Genomic DNA, 22,985 nt, shown 5'->3' with positions numbered 1-22,985 from the left:
ATAACTGTAACTGGACGAAGTTTATTTTTTCTAGAAAAAGCACGAACGATTAATTGAGTGTTAATTTAACTGCCGATTAATTTTCTTTCATTTGACTAATTGATTAATTGCTTCAGCTTTGTACTTTACCAATAAATGGGGCATATTTACTAAGAAAATGTGCACTTTTCACAATTTCTCCAATGAAAAAAGGCTGCTATTAATAAGATTCTACAAGCCGATGATTGTATAGGAATAATTACAACCTTTAACACGATGAGTAATGCAGAGTATTTATATATGTGTCTTTTTTTAGATAATTATAGCATTAGTGTGCTGGTGCTCCTCAGAACAATGGCACTACACCGACGTGAGTTCGCTTAACGGATGCAAACATAAGTTCACTCAGTCAGTAAAACAACCTGTGAACACACAAACAAGCGTGAGACAAACGCAGGCAGTTTTAATCAATTTAATGAATGGGTGTTTATCTTTTTTGTGTGCACATGAAGTGTGTCTTCCTGAAGTAGAGGAGAGGGGTGGGGGTTCTGTTGAATAATGTATAGATGCTTGGGTTGTGTACTCACCACTGAGTGAATAATGGATGATCCCATCACAGGTAACCTCACAGGTACACACTTATCTTTCTCTCACCTCCCTCCGTATGTGTGTGTGTGTGCGTGCATGAAAGGAAGCATGTGTGGAAGGAGAGAACTAAGATGTAATAGTTTGAAAATTTAGCGCTCGCACTCCTACCGGCTCACCCCTTTTCACTCCCAACTACATTCATACTGTATTATCCTGTGTGTGTGTTAACTTGATGAGTTTGTGTTTTTGTCAGTAATGGATCCATCAGTACTGACTGTTCAGGAGCTTTTTGTATGTTGGCCGGGGCACACAATTGGGAGAGGAAAAACAGCGCAAATGTTTGAGGCAAAGCATCTCTCCCACTGCGCAAAAATCCCACTAACATCTAGCTTTTGTTCTAAGTGGGACAAAAGCTTACACTCCCCTGCAATAGTCAGGAGTATTTATCAGCTCCAGCTCTGATCGGCAGTAATGGAAATGGACTATGTGGTGAACGCACTAATTGTAGCTCCTCTGCAGATGCAATGATGCACCAACATGAAACACCGACCGTTTCCCTTTTAAGCAGCACTCAAAAATCATCCATTTTGAAAGAGAGACTGAATAAGAAAGAGAAATAAAAAGTAACCACAGTAACATTTTCACTGGCCTCAATGCTGCTTTGCATAGTTTATTATCCTGTTTTCTGGCCCGTCCGAAAAATTGAACGTGACGCACCAATAAAAAAGAAGAAGCATACTTGTCTGACTGCAGAGCTGTGAGCACCGCTGGTCTACTGGCAGAAGGTTTTACTAAGTTATCTGTAACCTCATCCACATCTTTTTAAAAGAAAGCAAACCAATTTTGTCATGTTTCAAAGGGTTAACTAATGATTGTGACATTTGATCAACTGAATTGCATTTTTGGACCTTGATCATTTTTATTGGGAGTGTAGGGTGGGGCCTCCACAGGCTTCTTGGCCTTTGGCCCCCCGGATTCTTGGACTGCCCCTGATCTCGGCCTATGAAACCTCACATGATTCAGGGACCTGTTGAATAATATTGAAATGTAGGGGTCAGATTGTTGCACGGTGTCACATTTCTGTGACCAGGTGGCTGCAATTTGAGATCACACAGTCTGCCCTGAGCTGATCAGCCACTCCGTGAATGAGTGATAAAATGTCTTTACATGTGGCGCACTGACAGCCTCTGAAAGCACTGTACTGACCACTGATGTCATGAGCACTGGATCCCTGCACGGCCTCACACACAGTACAGTAAAGGACAGTGTGTGACTTGGGAGACGCTCCCCCGCCGAGACTTTTAAAGTTGTGGTCATCGATACGCAAAGAGTTTTAGATCAGTGGTCAGGGTGGCATATCCACTGACAGGCACGTTATTACTCATCAGTCACAGTTCCGCAGATTGTGTTTCAAGTGCTAGGAATCTCCCGAGTCACCCTCCAGGCGTTTATGTCACTGATGCGCATGGGTCCATCTGTCTGCCATCAGTGGAGAGGCAGCCTACCTGCTGAGCAAGAGGAGCGAGGACACAGAGACCTGGACCTGGTCCTTCTTGCATGAGAGCAGTGTGAAGCTGACGGCCAAAACATGTCACACCAAACTGGAATTAACGGTAAGTTCATGTTTTTAAAGGAACATTTTCTTTAAGCAGACTTGTGTATCAGTCCAAATTTTATTAAGTGTTTTTTTACATTTTCTCCTTAGCTTTTAAGCCACAGCGTCTAATACATCCTCACAATCTCACATCCTCTTGTAAGATCTTAAATTGGTCCCTCACCTTCTCTGACATCTTGAACCTGTGGATCTAAATAAGGTTTGGCTGTAAAGGTTGCACATCTTTATAATTTAAGCCTGTACTTTATACATATTCACAGTTAACATGTCTGTCTTTTTTTAGTTTTGGTGTCAGTAATCATGATATTCAGCACCTACGGGCATTTATGGATGGTTAAAGAGTATATATGTGTGTTATGGCATTTGGTAATTGGAGCGTTGGGGGACGCGCTGGCAGAAGCATACCTCTCTCACCTTTCTCACCTGATCTTACATCATTTATGAGGCCGCTGTGTTTGGTAACCATGGTGAGAGAGAAGCAGTGAGGGCAATAAATTGCTAAATCTGGTTTCCAGTACCAAACTACCTTTCATGGGTTTTAAAATTGGAGGGAAATTAGGTTGTTTTTATCCCTTTCTCTGTTTTTTTTGGTCCATATTTGCCCTGTCTGAGTCACTGTGGGTGGTGGCGTGACTATCTGGCAGTGGATCAAATTTTCTCCCTGAAGTGGAGTCTCAGGTTCTTAACCGACCCAACTCTGTCTCACTTGCTTTCAACCCCCCATCCTCAGTTTTGACTTGTCTGTCTTATATCTGGTTACTTTAGCAACATCCGAGCTGAAAGAGTTTCTGGCCCGAGCGAGAGGAGGTGCCATCAGAATAATGAAGATTGTCATCAGAAATGGTAAACGACATTTAACACAAGTGAAGCGCTCAGGTAACTTGCTCTAGACCCTCAGATAAGTTTGCTGATCTGTGTTTTTTGTGTGCAGAGGAGTTGGTGTTAGATTCATACAGAGAGCCAGCTCACAGCTGGGACCAGGACTATGATCAGTTCCTGCTTCCTCTGCTCACGCCTCAGCAGCCCTGCTACATCCTCTACCGCCTGGACTCCCAGAATGCACAGGGATACGAGTGGATCTTCATCGCCTGGTCACCTGATCAATCACCAGTATGTTTGGAGCAGCTGATTAACATGTTGTTACTGTCATTTGGAGTCTTTCAAAGTCAGCTGGCTAAACATGTTTAGGCTTAGATTATAATTGTTATTGTTGAAAAATTGTAACAATAACCACAATTAAAAACAAACAAGAGTGAATTTGCGAAAGCTATAACCACACACACACACACACACACACACACATATATACATATATGCGTTAACATGTCCTTTTGTTCAGCTGATATGAACAGTTAATCAGCTGCAGTTGGCTTATGAACAACCTTTATACTAAATTATACTTTTGCAAGTCTGTGAATCACTTCGTTTTTTTTTTCCTCAAAATGAAAGTCTGAAAATATATATCAGCATGAATCAACCTTACTGTAAGCGAAACTAATTTGGCCTACTCTTGAAAAAAGACAAAAACAACATTTAATTTACTGTTACCCATTAATCCTTGTCAAATGAATCTACGATGTATAAACATATGAATTCTTCAATTATAATACTAAAAATGATAGTATTGTATGCACCATGAAAAGTTGTTTAAATACATGACACTTTAGGCCGCCCTTTGATATGTTACTCATTTTGATGTAGTTGGGGGTCCCTGTTCCATCTGTCTTTCAGATCAGGGGTCCCCAGCCTAAAATTGAAGCCATTGAAGACCCCTATTATGTTTTTATAATATCTTCCTGTCTGTCTGTCCTGGCACCTAGGTGAGGCAGAAGATGGTGTATGCAGCGACCCGTGCCACACTGAAGAAAGAGTTTGGAGGAGGTCACATTAAAGATGAAATATTTGGGACGGTCGAGGTGAGTTAAATCCCTCCAGCATGCATGGCGACTTATCAGTGAATGTTCACCCGTTGGTAATAAAGGCCAATCCTGTCTGTGTGGCTGTTTGCAGGACGACCTGTGCTTCCAGGGATACCTGCGACACATGTCCTCCAGCTGCTCCCCAGCTCCACTCACAACAGCCGAGCAGGAACTACAACGAATTAAAGTCACAGAGGTAAAATAACTGTCTAAATATGATACAAACCACATACATACAAGATGTACTGATCCTGTATGCTTTTACTTTCCTCCTGCAGGATAAAGTTGTGTGGGTATGTACATTTTATTCCTATTATGAATTCAAATGTGCGTGCATGAAGAAGACATTTACAAACTGTCTCTTATGTCCACAGGATGAACGCAGACGAATTGGGACTCCAACAGCACGAGCGAGGGTTCGTTATACCTGTTTAACTCAGTGCCATTGAATTTTCTGTCATGTGTTTGGACATATCAACACTGAGTCTTCCATGTTTTTTACCCTGTAGGTCACAATGGAGTTTGGCTTAGACAAAAGGGCACAGACTCTTCAAGGTCTTGCGTTCCCACTACAAGAAGAGGCCAAACAAGCTCTGCAGCAACTCAAGCAGAGACGCATCAACTACATACAGCTGGTGAGTCCACACAGAAATCCTTTGTTAACACTACGTGCAACATGTAACTTATTCCCACGTAAACAAAAACAAGCCGTCAGGATATTGTTTGAGCAAACTGTGTTTCAGTGTTTGTCAGTAAAATGCAGTAAATTGGCTGTGCATGACTTGACCCCTGAACAAAGCCTGTTTGTGTATGTTGTCTTGCAGAGGCTGGATGTAGAGAAAGAGACCATTGAGCTGGTTCACACCAAACCTACAGAGACCCGTGAGCTTCCCTACAGGATTCCCACAGATTCACCCAGATACCACTTCTTCATCTTCAAACATTCCCACCAGGGCCAGCTGCAGGAGGCGCTGGGTCAGTACAGTCTCACTGCAGGTGTGAGCGGAGCAGTGTGCTATTACAGGGAGGGAATTTAACAAGAACTATATTATGCTGCACATCAAGTTCTATTATTAAGCTTTCTGTTTTCAAGAGACAGAATATCACAGGAAATCTCCCATGACCTCACATCTTTGTCAAGTCATGCGGGTCCCAACACCAAGTTCAAAGCTGCACTAATACATATTTTTACGTATATTAATGGAACATGTGACTGTGTGTAATGTGAAAGGAATATATATCACAATATAGCATGGTGCAGGACTGTACAGACAGTGAACAGATGTCCAAATGTTTATAGAGTGCAGAAAGTGCAAACATTTCTTTCCATGTTGGACTTTCCTCCGTGCTGAATGAGGCATGCACTGGTTCACCATATCAGTCACTCTTACAGGTGCAGCCGGTCAGTCATTAGCAGCTTGATTAAGGGCATGTGAAATCATTACCAGCAGACTACACCATTACAAGTCCAATGACAAGCACTACAGAGCAAAATCTCAAACAAATGCTGTTATACATACATGCATACAATGATGGAATATATTTTTCTGACTTCTGCACCAGAAAAGAAGACAAACAAAGGACTTTTTTTTAAGGTGCAGCTCATACCATGCCTACCATTTAATGTGAAAGGAAGCCACAGAAAATTAGTAATTCAGTCTTATAGCTCTTGTCAACCTGACTTAGACCTGCAGCATGTATCTGTTTTTAAACCCACACTACCTGCTCAGCACCAAACAACAGGCAGAGACAGTGAGCAACTAGTTAGTAAACATAGTGGTGCATTTCGTAGATAAAGAGACTTCCACCAGCAGTTGTTGGAGACCAAAAATAGAACTACACAAGAGTGATTAGTGGACTTGCATTAATCAATTTTGACACCAATATCACTTCAGAATAAATGACAATGTTGCTCTACATGTGTGGAGTGTAAATAGGCAACTGTTAGGTGAAGATATGTATTTTGTGTTTTCAGCTTGTTCAAATGCCACCAAGAGGCTCAAAAGAGCAGCTTTCAGCCAATGAGTATATATATATATATATATATATATATATATATATATATATATATATATATATATAAATGACTGGGGGCCATGTTTAACAGCTAAACTACATCAAAACATCAGTTTACAAACTAACACAACCTGTGCAGTATAATCCATGTCTCATACATCCAATTGCATGCTCAGTACCTCCCAAACACATACTTTTTTTTTAAAATAAAACAAAACTATTGAAAACACGTTTGCATAACAGTCTAATACAGGGACTCTTGTGTTCCAAGAGCAGAGTTTAAATGCATGCTTATTGCTCAGACACACTCCTCGTATGTAGAAGTGTTGTTAATGGTCATGTTTCAGGGAAAATGCGTGTGTTTGGGAAGTATTGAGCATCAACTGGATAAATGAGACTTGAATTATACCGCATATCTTGTGTAAGTGTTTATAAGTGGACTTTTTAATATAGTTTTGTTGTTAAACATGAACCCTAATGAATTAAATTCAATTTTCTTTGTTTTTGGATTCTTTTTTCAGCATGTAAAAATAACACTGTGCCATATCATGCCATGGAAGTTAAGCTATTTTGGCTCTGATTAGTTTTAGCAGTGCCTGTTAACTAGTAGTGCCTCTACTGCTGTTTGATTTAGGTCAAGTGATAGCACCTCTGCTTGAGGACAGGATGTTCTCGTCCTCTGTTCCCCCCGGTGTAGTGTGTCGTTCAGGGAAGGTGGGAGTGAAGTGCATATACACGTATCAGCTGCTTAAGTGATGGCTTCATTTCCCCTCCAGTGTTCATATATTCGATGCCTGGGTACACCTGCAGTATCAAGGAGCGGATGTTGTACTCCAGCTGTAAGAACAGGCTACTGGACGAGGTGGAGAGAGACTACCACCTGGAGGTCACCAAAAAGGTACAGGTCACCCAAATCACCCACAAATAAAAATAATTATAATAAATAATGTAAATAACATATCATTGTAGAGATAGACGAGGAATCATAGTGTGGCCATTAATCTGTGTGTTATTCTGTGTAGATGGAGATAGACAATGGCGATGGCCTGACAGAAGACTTCCTGTACGAGGAGGTCCACCCGATGGAGCACACCTTAAAACAGGCCTTTGCAAAGCCCCGCGGACCAGGAGGGAAGAGGGGTAACAAACGCCTCATCAAGGGTGCCGGGGAGAACGGGGAAGAAAGTTAGACATTATAAACACACACACGAGACATTATACACTAGTACACAAGCACACCAATAAGTTATCTATGAATTGACTTGTTATTTAACTGTTTCGCTTCTTTTCATTCCTTCTTTTTACCTGCAGAAACAAATTTCACACTGAAAAAAAATATATCCACCATAAAGCAGAAACCATACATGTTTTCCTGTGGTGAAAGAAGGACATATTTATAAAAGTGCTAGCTAAGATTTTAAATTCTCTTAGAAATACACTAAAGGAAGTGGTTTGTCAAACCTGAACAAGAAGACTGTTATTAGTTTGAGTCTAGTCAGAGTGACTGGCTTGATTTGATTTATTAAGAATATATACAAACTAAATTATACATGAAAACATGGTTAAGTCACGACATAGTGAAAAATGTACAAAGTTGATCTTAAACACTATTAATCCACCTACATCTCAGTTATCACAAACTATTGTGCTTCCAAATGTTTTTCAAACCCAGACAACTTTATTTCTACTTGAAGTGAAGATCCAAAACTTTCCAAAGATACCAAATATGTCAGGCTGAATTTTGGTAAAATTAGTGTAAAATAATGCACAAAACATCTAGAATATTTCCGTGTCATGTAATGACAAATGACAAATATGGAGTCCTAGGTTTGAATATGGGACCCTGTGAACAGAATATAGCTTCAATAAAGATTTTGAACAAGCTGATACATAATAAATAGGATACTGTCAGCCAGTGTGGAGCTTTTTGCAAAAGGAATATGACACTTGGGAAAATACAGTTATTTGATTTCTGAATTAGATAAAAAAAAATGACACCATCCTGTGTTTGTTCATTAAGTATGAAGCTACAGTCTGCAGATTGGTACAGCTGCAGCTGGAGCAGCTATGTGATCCACCCATTAGCAGCATGACTCACCCACCACACTTTTTTGTCAGGAAACAGAAGTCCTGACAAAAATGCAAAGTTGCTGTTTAGTTAGCTGTCAAGTGTTAGGGCAAAAGAGAGGCAGTTAACTTTAGAGTAAGGGTAATGGTATGGGTTAAATTTTGTAACTTATAAGGTGAATCATGTCTTTGTGTATAATGAATTATAAAGTGGATTGTTGTTACATTTGGATTCATATTTGTTCATTATAATTTTGCGCTGTAGCAGGGTTCAGATAAACGTGGCATCGGAGGGTTAGTCTTGTACTAGTGATGGGTGCGGTTTGTCGTTCATCGTGTATGCTTCAGGCGTGTCGTGTATGCTTCAAACAAAATGTCTCACACTCTGAATCTTGTTAGTTTATCTTAGAAGAAAAGGCTGGAAACGGGGAAACAGCAAGCCTGGCTCTACACAAAGTTAACAAATCCTGTCTACTACCACCCCTAAAGCTCAGTAATGAAAAGATTGCACCCTGATTGTTGAAGCTGTACAAAAAAAAAACAATGTGTAGAGACCTCAGGTAACAACTGGAAATAGGGCTGGGTGATATAAATCGCACAATACTTTTCACCAAACAACCTCAATATCAATATTGTAAGGTTAACTACTGGTGATTTCACAAAATATATACACAATGACATTTCTGCTAAATAATAATCAGTAATGTGGACAAAAAGATCACTAAGTGGATGTTGACAAATAATAGGTCAGCTAGAACAGACTGGTAAGTTCAGAGCATAACATCACATTCCTGTAATACAGCCTTTAAAACCAGAAAAAGACAACGCTTCCGATATTACGATGTCCAAAATCAAAGATGATATCTAGTCTCATATATACATAATATCGATATATTGCACAGACCTAAACTGGATTTTAAATGGCTAAAATGCTTTTATTAGGTATTAAATTGAATTATTTACATTTGCCAATTCCGGTCCACATTTAAGGTAACATTTCCCATCTGATCTGCCTTCTCCTGATCTGCTCTGCACATTAGGGAATTATTTATATTACTGGTATCACTTATATTGATTCACAATTATCAGGAAATAGGTATGACATTTTTGTTTTAGGGTGGATTATCCTTTATATTGTCTAGGTATAGGCAGCCTATGCTTTACCCACAGTTCACTCTTTACCAAATTTAATCCACATCACATTGACAGTTGCCTTCATTGGTCACCCGAGCAAGGTTTGACTACACTCAGCTGAAGGCTGTTGTTTTACATGGTCCTACAATAAAATATTTTCTTTATTTTCTAGTGTTTATGTTATCATTTCTCTCTGACTGTGCGTGTGTGATAGTCATGCAGGCCAGCGACAGCAGCAGCAGAGATCAGGGCTCAGTGGCAGAGGTCATTTGGTTGTGTGTGTTTTCCAGGAAGTGCCTCTACTCAGAAGCCTTCAGTTGTGCAGTTCTGCTGCTTTCATACCTCACGGGAAAAATGGTTGATGTAAACATTTTTTCCTGGAAACGCGGTTCAGAGCTGAACTGCAGCTTTCAAGTGGTCGTTATCTGTGAACACGGGAACTGTGGTGTGGGTGATGATGAACCTTTGTGAAGACATACTGACCTCTGACACAGCTCAGTGCATTTCCAGGAAAACAATTCAACCATCTGCAGGTAATGGTAATAGCCTGCAACAGAAATAATCGCTCGCTGAAAGGTTATTAAGGCTATTTTATAATTTAACGTTTTGTTTACTGTACAATACAATATTAATCATATAAGTGCACGTGTGCTGACAGTACGTTCAGATATAAAGTCAGAGATCAATGCACAATGCAACCCACACAGGTAAAGGTTGAAAAGCGGTGTTCCCATTGGACACAAATGCAGCATTAAACACATTACTGCCGGTGCATCAATACACAGAGAGGTAACTCAAACAGCACCGGAAGTAAGGATGTTTGCCTTCAACATAAAAGGTTGAAGAACAACATGATGGAGGAAACAAAACAATATTATGTTTAAAACACTGAAACCAGTCACATTTAATTCTGCACAAAATCAAAGCAGTAAATCATGGGCCTAAATACTGTGGGGAAAAAAGTGTTTAATATCCAACAAATAAGCTATATGAATAAATGTAGACGTACACACTGAGCTGACAGTTTATTGGGTACACCTTTCTAATGAAGGCTTTTATCTTTATCATTATCATTTTGAATACATAATTCAGAGAATTATAAATCTAGTTTTCTGGACATTTCCCCTTGTTTTTTGTATATCATGTCTAATATTATCAAAAAACAAGGAAAAACAACTTTCTTGATTTTCAGAGGTTTAAAGCTAGTGTTGTACTACTGTATTCATTGAATTGCTACCTGAGTGTATACAATTAAACCATATAACCATGAAATTTAAATACCCTAAAAAAAATGAAAATTAACTAAGGCAATAAAGTTTTATATCTGAGCCCATTATTGAATAGTTTTATCCTATTTCTTTTGACAACAGCTATATGTAATGAAAGGTTTTTTTTTTAATTCCAACATTTTTTCCTTTTTTACAGTCAATTCCAAATAAATATCTTCATAGACTCAAGCTGTAGCTAATTCATTTCTCACAGCAGGTTTAAGATGAGCCAGTCTGCACCATTTTCCAGTAAACTTCATTTCTGTTTCGTAATGCGCCTCAGTTGCCATTTAAGAGCAAAAAAAATAACATCGCATTTTGAAAGGTGCACAGGAAGTGGTGTGTGTTGACAGGGTGTGTGTTGACGGAGCTGCTGGCAGCAGCTTGTCTGTCACTGCGGGCGCTGAAACACAAAACCTTTCTTGGAAACAGATTCCTGGAACCGCCGTCAGTCCAAACTGAACTGAGCTGTTTTCTGTCCTGCAGTTCACTGAATATAGAGCACACACACTCCGCTGCGCTCACACACGCACAGCTGACCACCGCCAGCAAAGCACACACGCAAGGATATTTATTCTTTTATTATTTTTTATTATTATTACTTCTATCGGTATAGTGATAAGGAATATTTACCTTTTTTCGCCATCATCCGAAAATATTTTATTAATTATTTACCGCGAGGGACCGCTGGACTGTTTGTCAACTGTTGCTGGTCGTGATCCTTATGATTTTCTTTGATTTAAGGTAAGATTATCTTAAACGAAATTATTATTTTTTTTTTTTTGTCATGAATATTTAGGGTAACTTATGTAACTGTCCAATAAAGTAGGACTTCAAGTCTGGGGCTTTTAAAGACGCATTCATTCGCTATTTTTAATTCTGTTTTGTGTGTTTTTGGTTGTTTTGTTGTTTGCCCTTTTTTCACTTGCAGGTTTGTCGTGTTTTAGTTGGCTAGTTTATTTTTGTATCGAAGAATTTGTACTCAAGCAGCCTACTGTGCTTAAGTAGGCTGCAGTACTTGGACTTTACTTGAGTATTTCTATTTGCTGCTTCTCCTTATATGTACTTATACTCCAATTCAGTGGGAGATATATAGTTACCCCTGTAGACTACATTAATTTGATTCATTAAGTTACTTTGCAAATTCATAATATTAATACAAAATATAATTAACAAAAACATTCTGATTGATTATTATGAATAAAAACAAGAATTTTTAATCCCATGGTGAGATTTACAAAATATCCTGCAGAAAATTTAGTAAAAAACATTGTCCCACCTTTGCCAGCTGCAACATGTAAGTTGAGTACATGCATTAGTAATTATAATTTAAAAATAAGATGTGTTTTATACTTTATGAGCACTTTATGTTTTTGTAATGATGACATTTTTTGATAAAGTACTTGTGACAGAATTTTTCTATGCTGTGTTGCTGCTACTTTTACTTCAGTAAAAAAGACCTGTATTTCTATTACTGGTGGTTGTTGGTTTTGTGCTTTTTAGCTCAATTTCAACAAAGGCAACCAAAACATATACATCTGCAATTAAAACGGTTGATTGCTTATTTTAGTAGAAAGTTTATTAATGGATAGCCCCTTGAGATGAACTTTCTTGTCTTCGAGGGGCTCTAACTTAAAGGAGTAGCATAATAAAATATAAGTTTGCACACAAATCTCTGTTGGATGCCTAACATGTTTAATGTGTATATTATCAGAGCTGCTGTCAGTAAGAAATGGTTGCCCGGTCAGTGACCATTCTCCATCATGAGGAGCGAGGAGGTTCATGCCATCCACATCCCTCTCCTCCACCCATTGACCCAGCCGAGGACCTCCGCTGCATCACCACCACCTTCCAGCATCTACAGACCTCAGGTACACCAGCAGTCTCATTGGACGTCCCATTTTATTTAATTTAGATACAACATCTGACAGTTTTGATACCACCTCATTTAACTTGCTGAGCCAAATTATTACCTGAGTTAAAGTACTGGAGTTATTGCTCTTACAAATACTTAAATATTCAAGTACTTTTTAAACATTTTTTATACCAGTGCATTGTTGTATATTGCCACAATACGTTTACAGAACCTAATGACAACCCACTGAATTCATTGACTTGCTTGTATGACCTGTAGAATGAAAAGCTTGCTGAGGAAGGAGCACCATTGTCATTTTCACTTGTTTTTAACTGCAGTTTTTGTTTGTCTCTCCGTTTTAACTAACTGCTAGCTCAAAACAAGTCTTCACAATGACTTGTCTGTAAAACAGTAAATTTTCTGTAGATGCAGCTTCTTAAAATAAAAGTAATAAATAAAGTAATAATAATAAATAAATAAATAAACAGCCTACCTCAACATAGTTACACACCTGTAGCTTTATAAATGTTAGATAGAAACATCTCACTAAAACTGTATGACTTTACAAACAAAAAACCTTTCAGACAATGTTGAATTTTGGGGGAACATCCACCCAATATTTAAGTCAAAAAGTGAACTTTTGTGGCCAGTGCAAACAATCCGTTGTGGATTTTTGGACTTTTTCATTTTAGAAAAGAAATAAAAATCATTCGCTGACTTCAAAGCAAATGTAACAAGTAATGAGAGGCTTCATAGAAATGTAGTGGAGTCAAAGAGATATGTTTCCAAAAAACATCATGAGTAAGCTAAGTACAGATACTAAAAAGCTGTACTTAAGTACTGTACTTAAGTAAATGTACTTTGTTACTCTCCATCGCTGCCAACATTCATATTAAAATTAAAATAAAAACTGATATCCAAATTGTCTGTCTGATCCCAGGCTGGTACTGGGGCTCCATTTCAGCGAGTGAAGCTCGGGACGCTCTCCTAAAAAAGTCTGAAGGCACATTTCTCATGCGGGACAGCAGTCATCCCCAGTACATGCTGGCACTGTCAGTGAAAACCCGCTGTGGACCCACCAGCGTACGCATCGAATACAGCAGGGGCCTTTTCTGGCTGGACTCCATTTCCCCCGGCCTGCCTCACCTGCAGTCCTTCCCAAATGTTCTCAGCCTCATACAGCACTACACGGCCTCAGGCCACACGCCACAGGGCCAGGCATCTGATGACATCCACCCACAAACGAAGCCTGACTCTGCAAAGCATCCGGCAAAGGACAGCGGAGTGCCTCTGAAGCTATTGCACCCCCTGCACAAACCAGAGGCCTTCCCCTCTCTGCAGCACCTGACGCGCCTCACCATCAACAGACACACAAACTGCCCCGACCAGCTGCCACTCCCAAAGCCTCTGCTGCGATACCTGCAGGACTACCCCTTCCACATATGAGGGTCTCTGTTCCTCTGGTGGAGGACACAGAGACAGGGACATGGGTCACTCTCCATGACCACACACACTATGAATCTGGGACAGTCTGACACGCCACGCAACAGCGAACAGCCCGGAGAGAGAATACTGAGATGAATGAACTCAGTCTTACTACACTGCTGCTGTTGTTCCTAAGAATCGTATATTTTATTATTTTCACGTCTGTTTAAGCTGCTGTAAATTGGTTATGTTTCTACAATGCAACATGTGAGTTTTTTTATTTGCACCACCAGTGAGAAGAAAGTCACGCAGGGTTTTTATTTTTGCAGGTTTTCCCAATTGTTTTTACATAAGACAGCCCAGACTTATCAAAAATAACTCAGTGAAATGAACAGCTACTGCAGAGAGGGTTGGTTGGAACAACAAATAGATCACATCAGAATTCATTTGGATTTTTTTTTCTTGTCTTTCTTTGTTTTGGAGCTCATTCTGCAGGATGTGAGGTTTGCAAAGAGTGCTAACAAAGCAATGTTTATTCATTCATCCTGAAATCAATGAACCTGGTGAACTGCAGGGCTAAGCCAACAGTGGTGTCATGTAAGACTTTTGGGTACGACTATAGTCATCACAAAACCTCTTAAAGGTCCAATGTGTCATTTTTAGGCTGGATTTCATGGCATTTAGGGGTGCAGATTGCAACCAGATGACACTTCACCTGCATGCTAAGCGTGAACTGGTTAGAATTCCTTCAGTGTTCATTGATCAGGAGGTTTTAACTGGGAGCAACATTAACCACAGGGGGCTCTGTCTCTCCAAAGGCAACAGACCAGGTGATTTAAACTGCTAAAAACACTGAATAAAGCAGTCTGACATTCAAAATTCAGTGTTTTTGCCGCTTTCGTCATGGAGGGGCTGCCCACTGCAGCGGCAGATGAGAAAAAAATGAAAAGCCCTATCTGGAGCCAGCGTTTGGTTTGCTTGTTCAGGGTTGTTGTAGAAACATGGCGGTGCAGCGTGACAATCTTAGTCGACAAAGACTCACTCCTTATGTAGATACATAGAGAACACATTCAAAAGGCAATGAAAATGAAACAACAATTCTTATTTTCAGGCGATTATACACTAAGAAAAAATAATTATTATATTATATTACATTTCTGCCAAATACCCCCATAAATCCTACACACTGGTCGTGTAATCATCTCTTTTCTCCATATTTTTAAAACATTTTTTTTAGTATTATGGCTGTCCTGATACAGCGTGCATTCTGATCATTATGTTGTTTGGAACTAAAGACCCTTAATTTCTGAATGTCTGGGTTTTATTCTGGTGAAATCCAGGCACAGTATAATAGCTGTGGGTTCACTGATAAGACGTGCTGTTAGCAATATTATGAGCTGACGTATGACATGCAGAGAGGAGGGCCCAGAGGTGGGAAACAAATCATTTTAAAAGCTATAATACAGGGTAACGTGTGTGTTTTGTATTCCTCTATGTGCAAAATTGTTTTCTAAAGTCAGAAATATTACAAAATAATTTTCAGCATGAACATCTAAGAAAAAAAAGTGTTGTTAGCTATTAAAGGATATCTGTTTACAAACTGCTGGTTTTATTCTCAGAAGAGGATCATTCATGCCTGTGGATTTCAGAGAAATAAACCTCAGAAATGTTTTCTCTTTTTTCATGGTGTATCTGTTTTTCACAGTTGAAGCACTGGCCACTTGAACATGCAGATGAATGTGAGGTATTACTGTTTTCATGGAAACATGCCTGAGTTGATTTCCACGAGGTGGAACTGAGCAGTGCTGAGAAAGCCTCTTATCAGGATTAGAGTAAGAGCTGCAGTTATAAATACACTGCTGCTGCACACACTGAGAACAGACTATCTCTCTCTGTTTGTCTCAACCAATCAGTCTGACACGTTTTAGTTATTTATCAGTCCATATTTAGATGATCATCACAACGCTTTTCTCATCACCATCTCTATCAGGTTCATGAAAGCAGAGACGTTTCTGATCTGCAGTCAGTATCAGTCTTGCACCAGGTCTATCTGAAGAGCTGACAAAGGATAAGTGTCTGTAGCTGACATTAACACATGCTGTAGTTTCAGAAGCACTCTGATCCTGTACTTTATGTAAGTATAGCAGCACCACAATTTAAAGTCTTGTCAGCAATGCGTACTAAAAGCCAATTTCAGAATATCATATTATTATGTATATCATATTATTGGATTATAATTATACAGTAGATGTGTCAGTGCGTAAACAACATTTAACCTTAGTCCTAGTCCAGATAGACTCTGATAAGCAGAACGACACAGAATTTAAAGTTTCTGAACAGAGTAGATGGTTTGATTTAGGTGTTTTTTTTTTAAATAAACTTTAACTAAATAAATACAAAATAAAACCGTATTAAGTAGAATGTCCCTCCCCTAAGGCAAAATTAGAAACAGAAGTCCCTCCTCAGTGCTTAAAAAATTGTATATTTCACACACGCACACGCCTGCAAGCACGCACGCACACACACACACACACACACACACACACACACACACACAAACACACACGCACACACACACACTAAAAATTTATGAAATTATCAACAATTTTTTGTCAACACAACTCATTAAAAATAATGTTTGCAACTTAAAAGGTTTACGTAAATCAGTAAATTAGAATCTCTATTCTGAAACCACAAATTTATTTAGGTGGTGGTGACAGGTCCCCTGGAATTCTCTTAAGAATGATAGTAACAATAATAATTATTATAATAATGATAATAATAATAATAAACCATAATAATAATGTATTACATTTATAGTGTAAGTGTAAGTGCATTTTTGTAAATGTAAAAATGTTTGTACTTTTTTTGGCAACATTTGAACCATAGCCACAACCATACTACTACTGCTACAACTATTATTAATAATAATTATAATGATAATAACAAATATGAATGACCATAACAATAATGTATGACATTTATAAAGTGTAATTTTTGAAATGTTTGTACAATAGTGTATTGTTATGCTCTCCCCACCCCCTCACTTCCCCTCTGTTAATCCTCCAGCAGCGGCAGCGCAGTCAGGGAGCAGCGAAGGAGGCCAACAAAGCACCACTTGGAAATCATTTGGATAGATTTTAAACCAATCACTTGGTAAGCGTGTTGAATTAACAAGCAAATGTAACTTTCGGTATCCCGTCAGTATATTTTTTGGGCAATAATATCGTCATACATCTTGTTAACCAATATTTTCACCCGATGCCGACGCTAGCCAGCTAACTAACGGACCGATGAAGTCGCTTTGACTTCCGTTATGCTAAGCTAAGTCTGGGTAGCTAGCTAGTTAGCCGTACCGGTTTGTGACTTATAGGAAGAAAAGCGAGGTTTAGCTGAGTGGTTAGTGAGGAACCACAAACACTGCTGTGGTATTAGTTGTATTATATGATAAATGCCACACTTTTAGCCAGCACCATGACCATCTCTCAATTATATCATAAAGATATAACTCAGCCACATCTCCGGCTAGCGCTAGCTGGTTAGCTACAGTAACGTCCGCTAGTCTTTTGTAAACAGAACCTGCTTGCTAGCAAAAATCTAGGTCAGCTTTTAACACAATGATTCATAATTATGTGTATAAACCAGCCATCAACACGTTACTTTTACTGTTAATTTAGCCACTGGTTTTATCATGATGTGGGACAAACGTAGAAACGTTGTAATTTGTGTAGCTTTACTCCGGGGTGGGTCAGAAACGCTGGAGCGGAAATGTATCATCATGAAGAGGATTGTTGGTCTGATTTAACATTAAAACCACTGTTTTAACAATAGTATTTGCTTGTATGTCAGTAAAGGACGGCAAATATACAACGATTCAGAATTTCTCGCCTGATACATTCTGTACCAATAACCCCGAAATAATAGTTTTTGACGCCTCCCATTTGGTATGTATGTGTTATTTGGGAATGTCGACCACCCTTTGCTTTTGACAGTATCACCCCCTGATCCAATTCATAACCCCTTAGGTAAAGTTTGTTTTTCCTTTAATTAAGGTATGAATTCCAGAACAAGGGCTCTGTTTCAGGACATCGTGGTTTCTGTTCCTGCAGCTACATTTTATTGGAGTAATTTTGTAAATGACATTGACTGGATTAAAGTATTGTCCTTACTACCAAAGTTTATCCCAACAAATAATGTAAAAGAGGTGTAATTTAAATTGATGCACATATTTTATCCAGTGAAGCATTTCTTTAAAAAGTTAAATATTGATGTTGCTGCTTCTTTTGTGAATTATTTCCTGAAACATGCTGTCATATGTTTTGCTTATGTAGTTAGCTTTACATTTGTGCTGTAGAAAGATATTGCTAAATTTATAGCAGACAACATTATCTCAAGTTTTACTATTCACTATAGAAATGCTGAATATAGGTGCTGTGATTACTGTAACAATGATACAAATCAAAGGTTTCTTTCTCACAAAACAAAAAAAGTTGTGAAAAATGATAAAAATATGTACTCTTCAAAATCTTTAAGTGAATCTTTTGTCACAGGTCACAGGCGGTCCATTTGTTTTGCTTTTATTGTCCTTTTCTGCTTGGTATTGTCTTTAGTTTCGTTCTTTAAATGCTTCAGTTGCATGTGTGTTATCCTGTTCATAATGTGTATATTAGAAGGTCTAAATAAAATTTAAGAAAAACTTAAAATGTAAGCCTAAATCAACAGAAGAGGCATGTACTCTCAACTTTTTATTCAGTTCACATGTTTGTCGTTGTAGCAAACCTACTGTATAGCTGATGTGCTGTTGCCACAGATAGCTAATAAGTTAGCCTTGGGTGTTGGTTTCAGACTGGTTTGGCGTCGTGTCAGCACAGCTGAAGTTTAGTTGCTGCTCATTGTTTCTCTCTGGTGTAGAGGTAAAAGTTGCATAATGCCTGAATGCAATCAAATGGACCTCCCTTCTGTTACAGATAAAGTGTTCTAATGTCTAAACCTTTGGTGTTGTCTGTCCTCTGTCTACAGCTATGGCAGCAATCAGGAAAAAGCTGGTCATAGTGGGAGATGGAGCCTGTGGGAAGACCTGTCTGCTCATTGTGTTCAGTAAGGACCAGTTTCCAGAGGTCTATGTGCCCACGGTTTTTGAGAACTACGTTGCTGACATTGAAGTTGATAGCAAACAGGTATGAATAATTTCTCCCATCTCACATTTCAGACTAGAATCAGCATTATATAATTTACAAAAAAAGCTGAGTGCTGGCTGCATTTTCTTTCCACTCCCTCTCACTAACAATTCTACAGGTTGCATGTAATTTGATGTGCTCATGAGTATAGTCAGTCATAACTCAAATTTATTGAAGATTACATTTTATTTACTTTCCACTGTTTCATTTAAGTCTGAAGTCTGTATGCAACACTTATGCACTATGTAGTAGTCCATGCTATGGACACTACTTTTTCATTCAGTTGTGGGAATCTTTCAAGGCACTACATACTGCAGTGGGTTGCAGGTTTGTTCTGAGTGGACGTCAAAAAAGTTGTGAATGTATCAAGTTTGTAAAAAACACACTTAATTTTGAAGTGCTGACCTAAGGGCCAAATTTATCATGCAAACCAGTTTTTCTGCTACAGCAGCTGTTTTATTGCCTTATTTTTGGTATTATTTGGCCTGCTAATATGCTCTGCCTTTGCAGCATTGCTCGACTTTAAGCATTAAAGTTGTTTCCAGTCCTATTTATGCAACTTTTAAGTAACTGCACTTTATTCTAGCATTTTATTTTATGTCAATGTGTTCTGATTCCATGTGCTGTTTACATTTTGTGAAGTAGTTGAATATGTGGTATCTTGGGTGTGGACCTTGATCTAATGACTAAGGAGAAATCTGGACCTTGTGGTTGGACCAGTTGAGAGCCACTGACACAGTGCATACATTTCACACCCAAAATTTTTTCCACAATGCAACGCATCTAATTTTATAAATGCAAAAACTACATTTTCACAACACCTGAAAAATGATAGGTCAGTAATCAACTTGATAGTGAGCAGTAAATTGAGATTTTTAACAGTTATGAGAGTCAATTATAATGGGAGTAATGAATGAGAAAACAAGGAAGTCATTACACTAGTACTAAAACTCAACATCAATTCATACCGAAATTCAAATTAATGATTTTGTCAGGATTTTATTAAAAAACCAGTATCAGCTCTGAAACAGTTCATCTTTATATCCTGATTATCAGTATCCCAGTCTTTATTCAAAAGGCTGCAAAGACAGCGCTTGCTACGAGCAGCATTGAGAGCATTGTGTCTTGGTTAAAGAAATTACAGTATATCTGCATATGTTAAAGGAACAATCTCAGAGATCTTCAGTACGTTCTCTTTGATGGCACCTTTGGCAAAAGGCAGTGAATAAGGTTTGTTGTTTGGATCTCAGTTCCCATAGAGCCAAACAGCTATGATTTTTTTCCCAGGAATATCACCGCGGACACTCAGTTCACAATACTGTAAATGAAAAGGCTTTCATAAGTGAGCCAATCACCGTTTCCTTATTCCGTGATAGATGATATGTTAACAGATTAAGTGAAACTCTTCACGATTTTTACACCCCCAGTGATGTTTCATGTAAAATAGTTACTAAGTCATAATGAATGGATGTGTTTTTTATGCACACCAAATCAGTAGCAGTGTAACACATACGTTTTATTGAATATAGAATATTGGGTTGTATGCACTCAAATATGTAGCTCTAAAGCACCCTGAACATAGTTTGACTTCATTCATAGTTTGGGTTGTTAACTCTGGCAGGTTGAGTTAGCACTCTGGGATACAGCAGGTCAGGAAGACTACGACAGACTGCGTCCGCTGTCCTATCCAGACACTGATGTCATTCTCATGTGCTTCTCCATCGACAGCCCTGACAGTCTTGGTAAGTTCAAAGAGAGAACTGCAGTGTGATGTTAATGTTTGTGGTACATTTTTCCCTTTTACATGTAAAGTTGATCTAAATGCCAGGATTTTTTTTGAGAAATGATGATTTAGAGAGAAAACACAGCTCTTGTATAGTTACAATTAACTGTTATTATTATTATTATTATTATTATTATTATTATTATTATTATTATTATTATTATTATTATAGGAAGGAAGTAGATTGACCAGTTTTACATTAAAAATTAACTTTAATTATGTTGTTAAGAGCCAGCCACAAACAAAGAACTTTAATGGGCACATTTGTTTGACATGGGGAAGCTTATTAGCACACTCTGATGGCTCATCACACGTCAGATTTTTGTTCATTCATGTCACCTGAAGTTGTGTCTGTGTCCTGACCGATGGCGTCTTCTGTCCCCTCATTTAGAGAACATCCCTGAGAAGTGGACTCCTGAGGTGAAACACTTCTGCCCAAATGTTCCCATTATACTAGTGGGAAATAAAAAAGACCTGCGTAACGATGAGCACACCCGGAGGGAGCTTGCCAAAATGAAGCAGGTAAAAAAATTTAAACTGGGGACGCTAATTTAGAAAACTAATAAATTATTTAACTATTTACTATTTAAAACTGTTAAAATCTTATCTAACCCACCCCCCATACACACAGTGATAAGGCTAACTGTTAGCATCACACGACTAATGTTGCCTAATGGGTTTAATGTCAGAGTATCGCTGCAAGTTTTTTTGAGACAGTTTAACGGCTTGTTGGATGTTAGCTGCAGCTGCTGTTGTCTTATTCTGTGCTAACCAGAGAGCTGTTGTCTTGACCGCTCTCATATATATATATACAGGTGTATATATACAGGTGTCCACCTCTGGGTTGTTAGCTTGAGGGGTGCTCATCTCCCAAGAGCAACATCATGGCATTGCCCTGGCAGTGTTGAATTCACTGTCTCATTATCTCCCCATTAATGTTGCATGCCCACTATACGTGACCAATTCGCCTCAATTCGCATCCACCCTGCCCCGCTGGTGGCGTGTATCTATCCACAAAAACGTGCCTCCTTCTAAACCAGAGAAAGTCTCACGAAAGTGTTTCCTGGATTTAAAAAGAGCTGTTCAGAAAGTTATAGGAGCTGAAGCTTAACCGGCTGTGCTAATGCGAGCAGCGCCTGAAATTTTGAATATGCCACCCCCTCTCCTGGTGCCACCAGCTCGGTCTGCTTAAAGTGGGCATGCACCATCAGCACCAGTATATTATGTTTAAGATATATACATATATATATAAAACGGTTTAATTGAGTATTAAGTCAAAATCCTTTTCATTCAACGGTTAACATCCCAAGAATGTATTGACAGTCTAGTGATGAATGCCTGTTTTCCTGAAATGTCTCCTGACCTTTTCTTCAGGAACCTGTGAAACCAGAGGACGGACGGGACATGGCTAACAGGATCGGTGCCTTTGGATACATGGAGTGCTCTGCAAAAACAAAGGATGGAGTGAGGGAAGTGTTCGAGATGGCCACCAGGGCTGCACTACAGGCCAGGCGGGGAAAGAAGAGCAATAAATGTGTCCTACTGTAAACGAGGACTGCTTCTACAAGGGGGGAGAAGAAGGAGCATTAGGTCAAACCTACCCCCAAACACACCCACACAAAAGACTGTTCTCCCCAGTTTTTACTAAAGGTGTAATGCTTTTACTTTTTTTGTCTTAAGCAAAAGTAGTCAGGTTCTGTCAGTATTCAATTTTGAGGTTATGGAAAATACGTTTTTGTACTTTAACATGAGTAAATTTGCCATAATGAAACCTCCTTTATCAACATGTACTATGTAATCTAAGAGGTCAGCCAGGGGACCTGCTGTGTCATACCTGCCAACTACAGTTAAGTGCTTAAGCCCTGCCTGCTGATCTGAGGAATGTTTCCACAGCCAACTAGGGTGAAGTACCTGTACACTGTGACCCGTACTCCTTTAATTATTTCAACAAACGGAGGCACACATGAAGTCGAAATTTGTTTGTGTGCTTCAGATACAAATCCTATGTGCATTATGATCACGTGCACAATATGAGACTGGAAACTCATTTTGTTAAAACGCAAATGGAAACTTAGTGTTTTGTGTAATAAATTACTTTGTAAGAATCTTGATCATTGGCATCACTTATTTGATAAACACTAAATGACACTTAACCTATT

General features: G+C 38.8%; 3 protein-coding genes across 3 annotated transcripts; all 3 read left to right on the top strand.

The window, feature by feature from the left end:
- The first annotated feature begins 1,895 nt into the window (after positions 1-1,895).
- Positions 1,896-9,448, top strand: twf2b (twinfilin actin-binding protein 2b). The gene is made up of 11 exons (XM_088088256.1): positions 1,896-2,180; positions 2,948-3,025; positions 3,114-3,292; positions 4,003-4,098; positions 4,193-4,297; positions 4,380-4,394; positions 4,476-4,517; positions 4,611-4,736; positions 4,926-5,076; positions 6,894-7,015; positions 7,140-9,448. The coding sequence occupies exons 1-11, from the start codon at positions 2,156-2,158 to the stop codon at positions 7,305-7,307; spliced, it is 1,107 nt and encodes a 368-aa protein (XP_087944382.1). The 5' UTR covers positions 1,896-2,155; the 3' UTR covers positions 7,308-9,448.
- A 1,547-nt stretch (positions 9,449-10,995) lies between these two features.
- Positions 10,996-15,537, top strand: cishb (cytokine inducible SH2-containing protein b). The gene is made up of 3 exons (XM_042496461.2): positions 10,996-11,330; positions 12,301-12,457; positions 13,382-15,537. The coding sequence occupies exons 2-3, from the start codon at positions 12,319-12,321 to the stop codon at positions 13,885-13,887; spliced, it is 645 nt and encodes a 214-aa protein (XP_042352395.1). The 5' UTR covers positions 10,996-11,330; positions 12,301-12,318; the 3' UTR covers positions 13,888-15,537.
- Positions 15,538-16,889: 1,352 nt separating this feature from the next.
- On the top strand, positions 16,890-22,937 carry LOC121956625 (rho-related GTP-binding protein RhoA-B). The gene is made up of 5 exons (XM_042504944.2): positions 16,890-17,022; positions 18,886-19,043; positions 20,665-20,785; positions 21,218-21,348; positions 22,201-22,937. The coding sequence occupies exons 2-5, from the start codon at positions 18,888-18,890 to the stop codon at positions 22,372-22,374; spliced, it is 582 nt and encodes a 193-aa protein (XP_042360878.1). The 5' UTR covers positions 16,890-17,022; positions 18,886-18,887; the 3' UTR covers positions 22,375-22,937.
- The last annotated feature ends 48 nt before the right edge of the window (positions 22,938-22,985 follow it).

Source organism: Plectropomus leopardus, chromosome 2, assembly GCF_026936395.1.
Source record: "Plectropomus leopardus strain MGB_pleo_1.0 chromosome 2, ASM2693639v1, whole genome shotgun sequence".
In the NCBI taxonomy this organism is placed as follows: domain Eukaryota; kingdom Metazoa; phylum Chordata; class Actinopteri; order Perciformes; family Serranidae; genus Plectropomus; species Plectropomus leopardus.
Note: the sequence above shows the minus strand (reverse complement) of the source record. Positions and strands in the feature narration are given on the sequence as shown.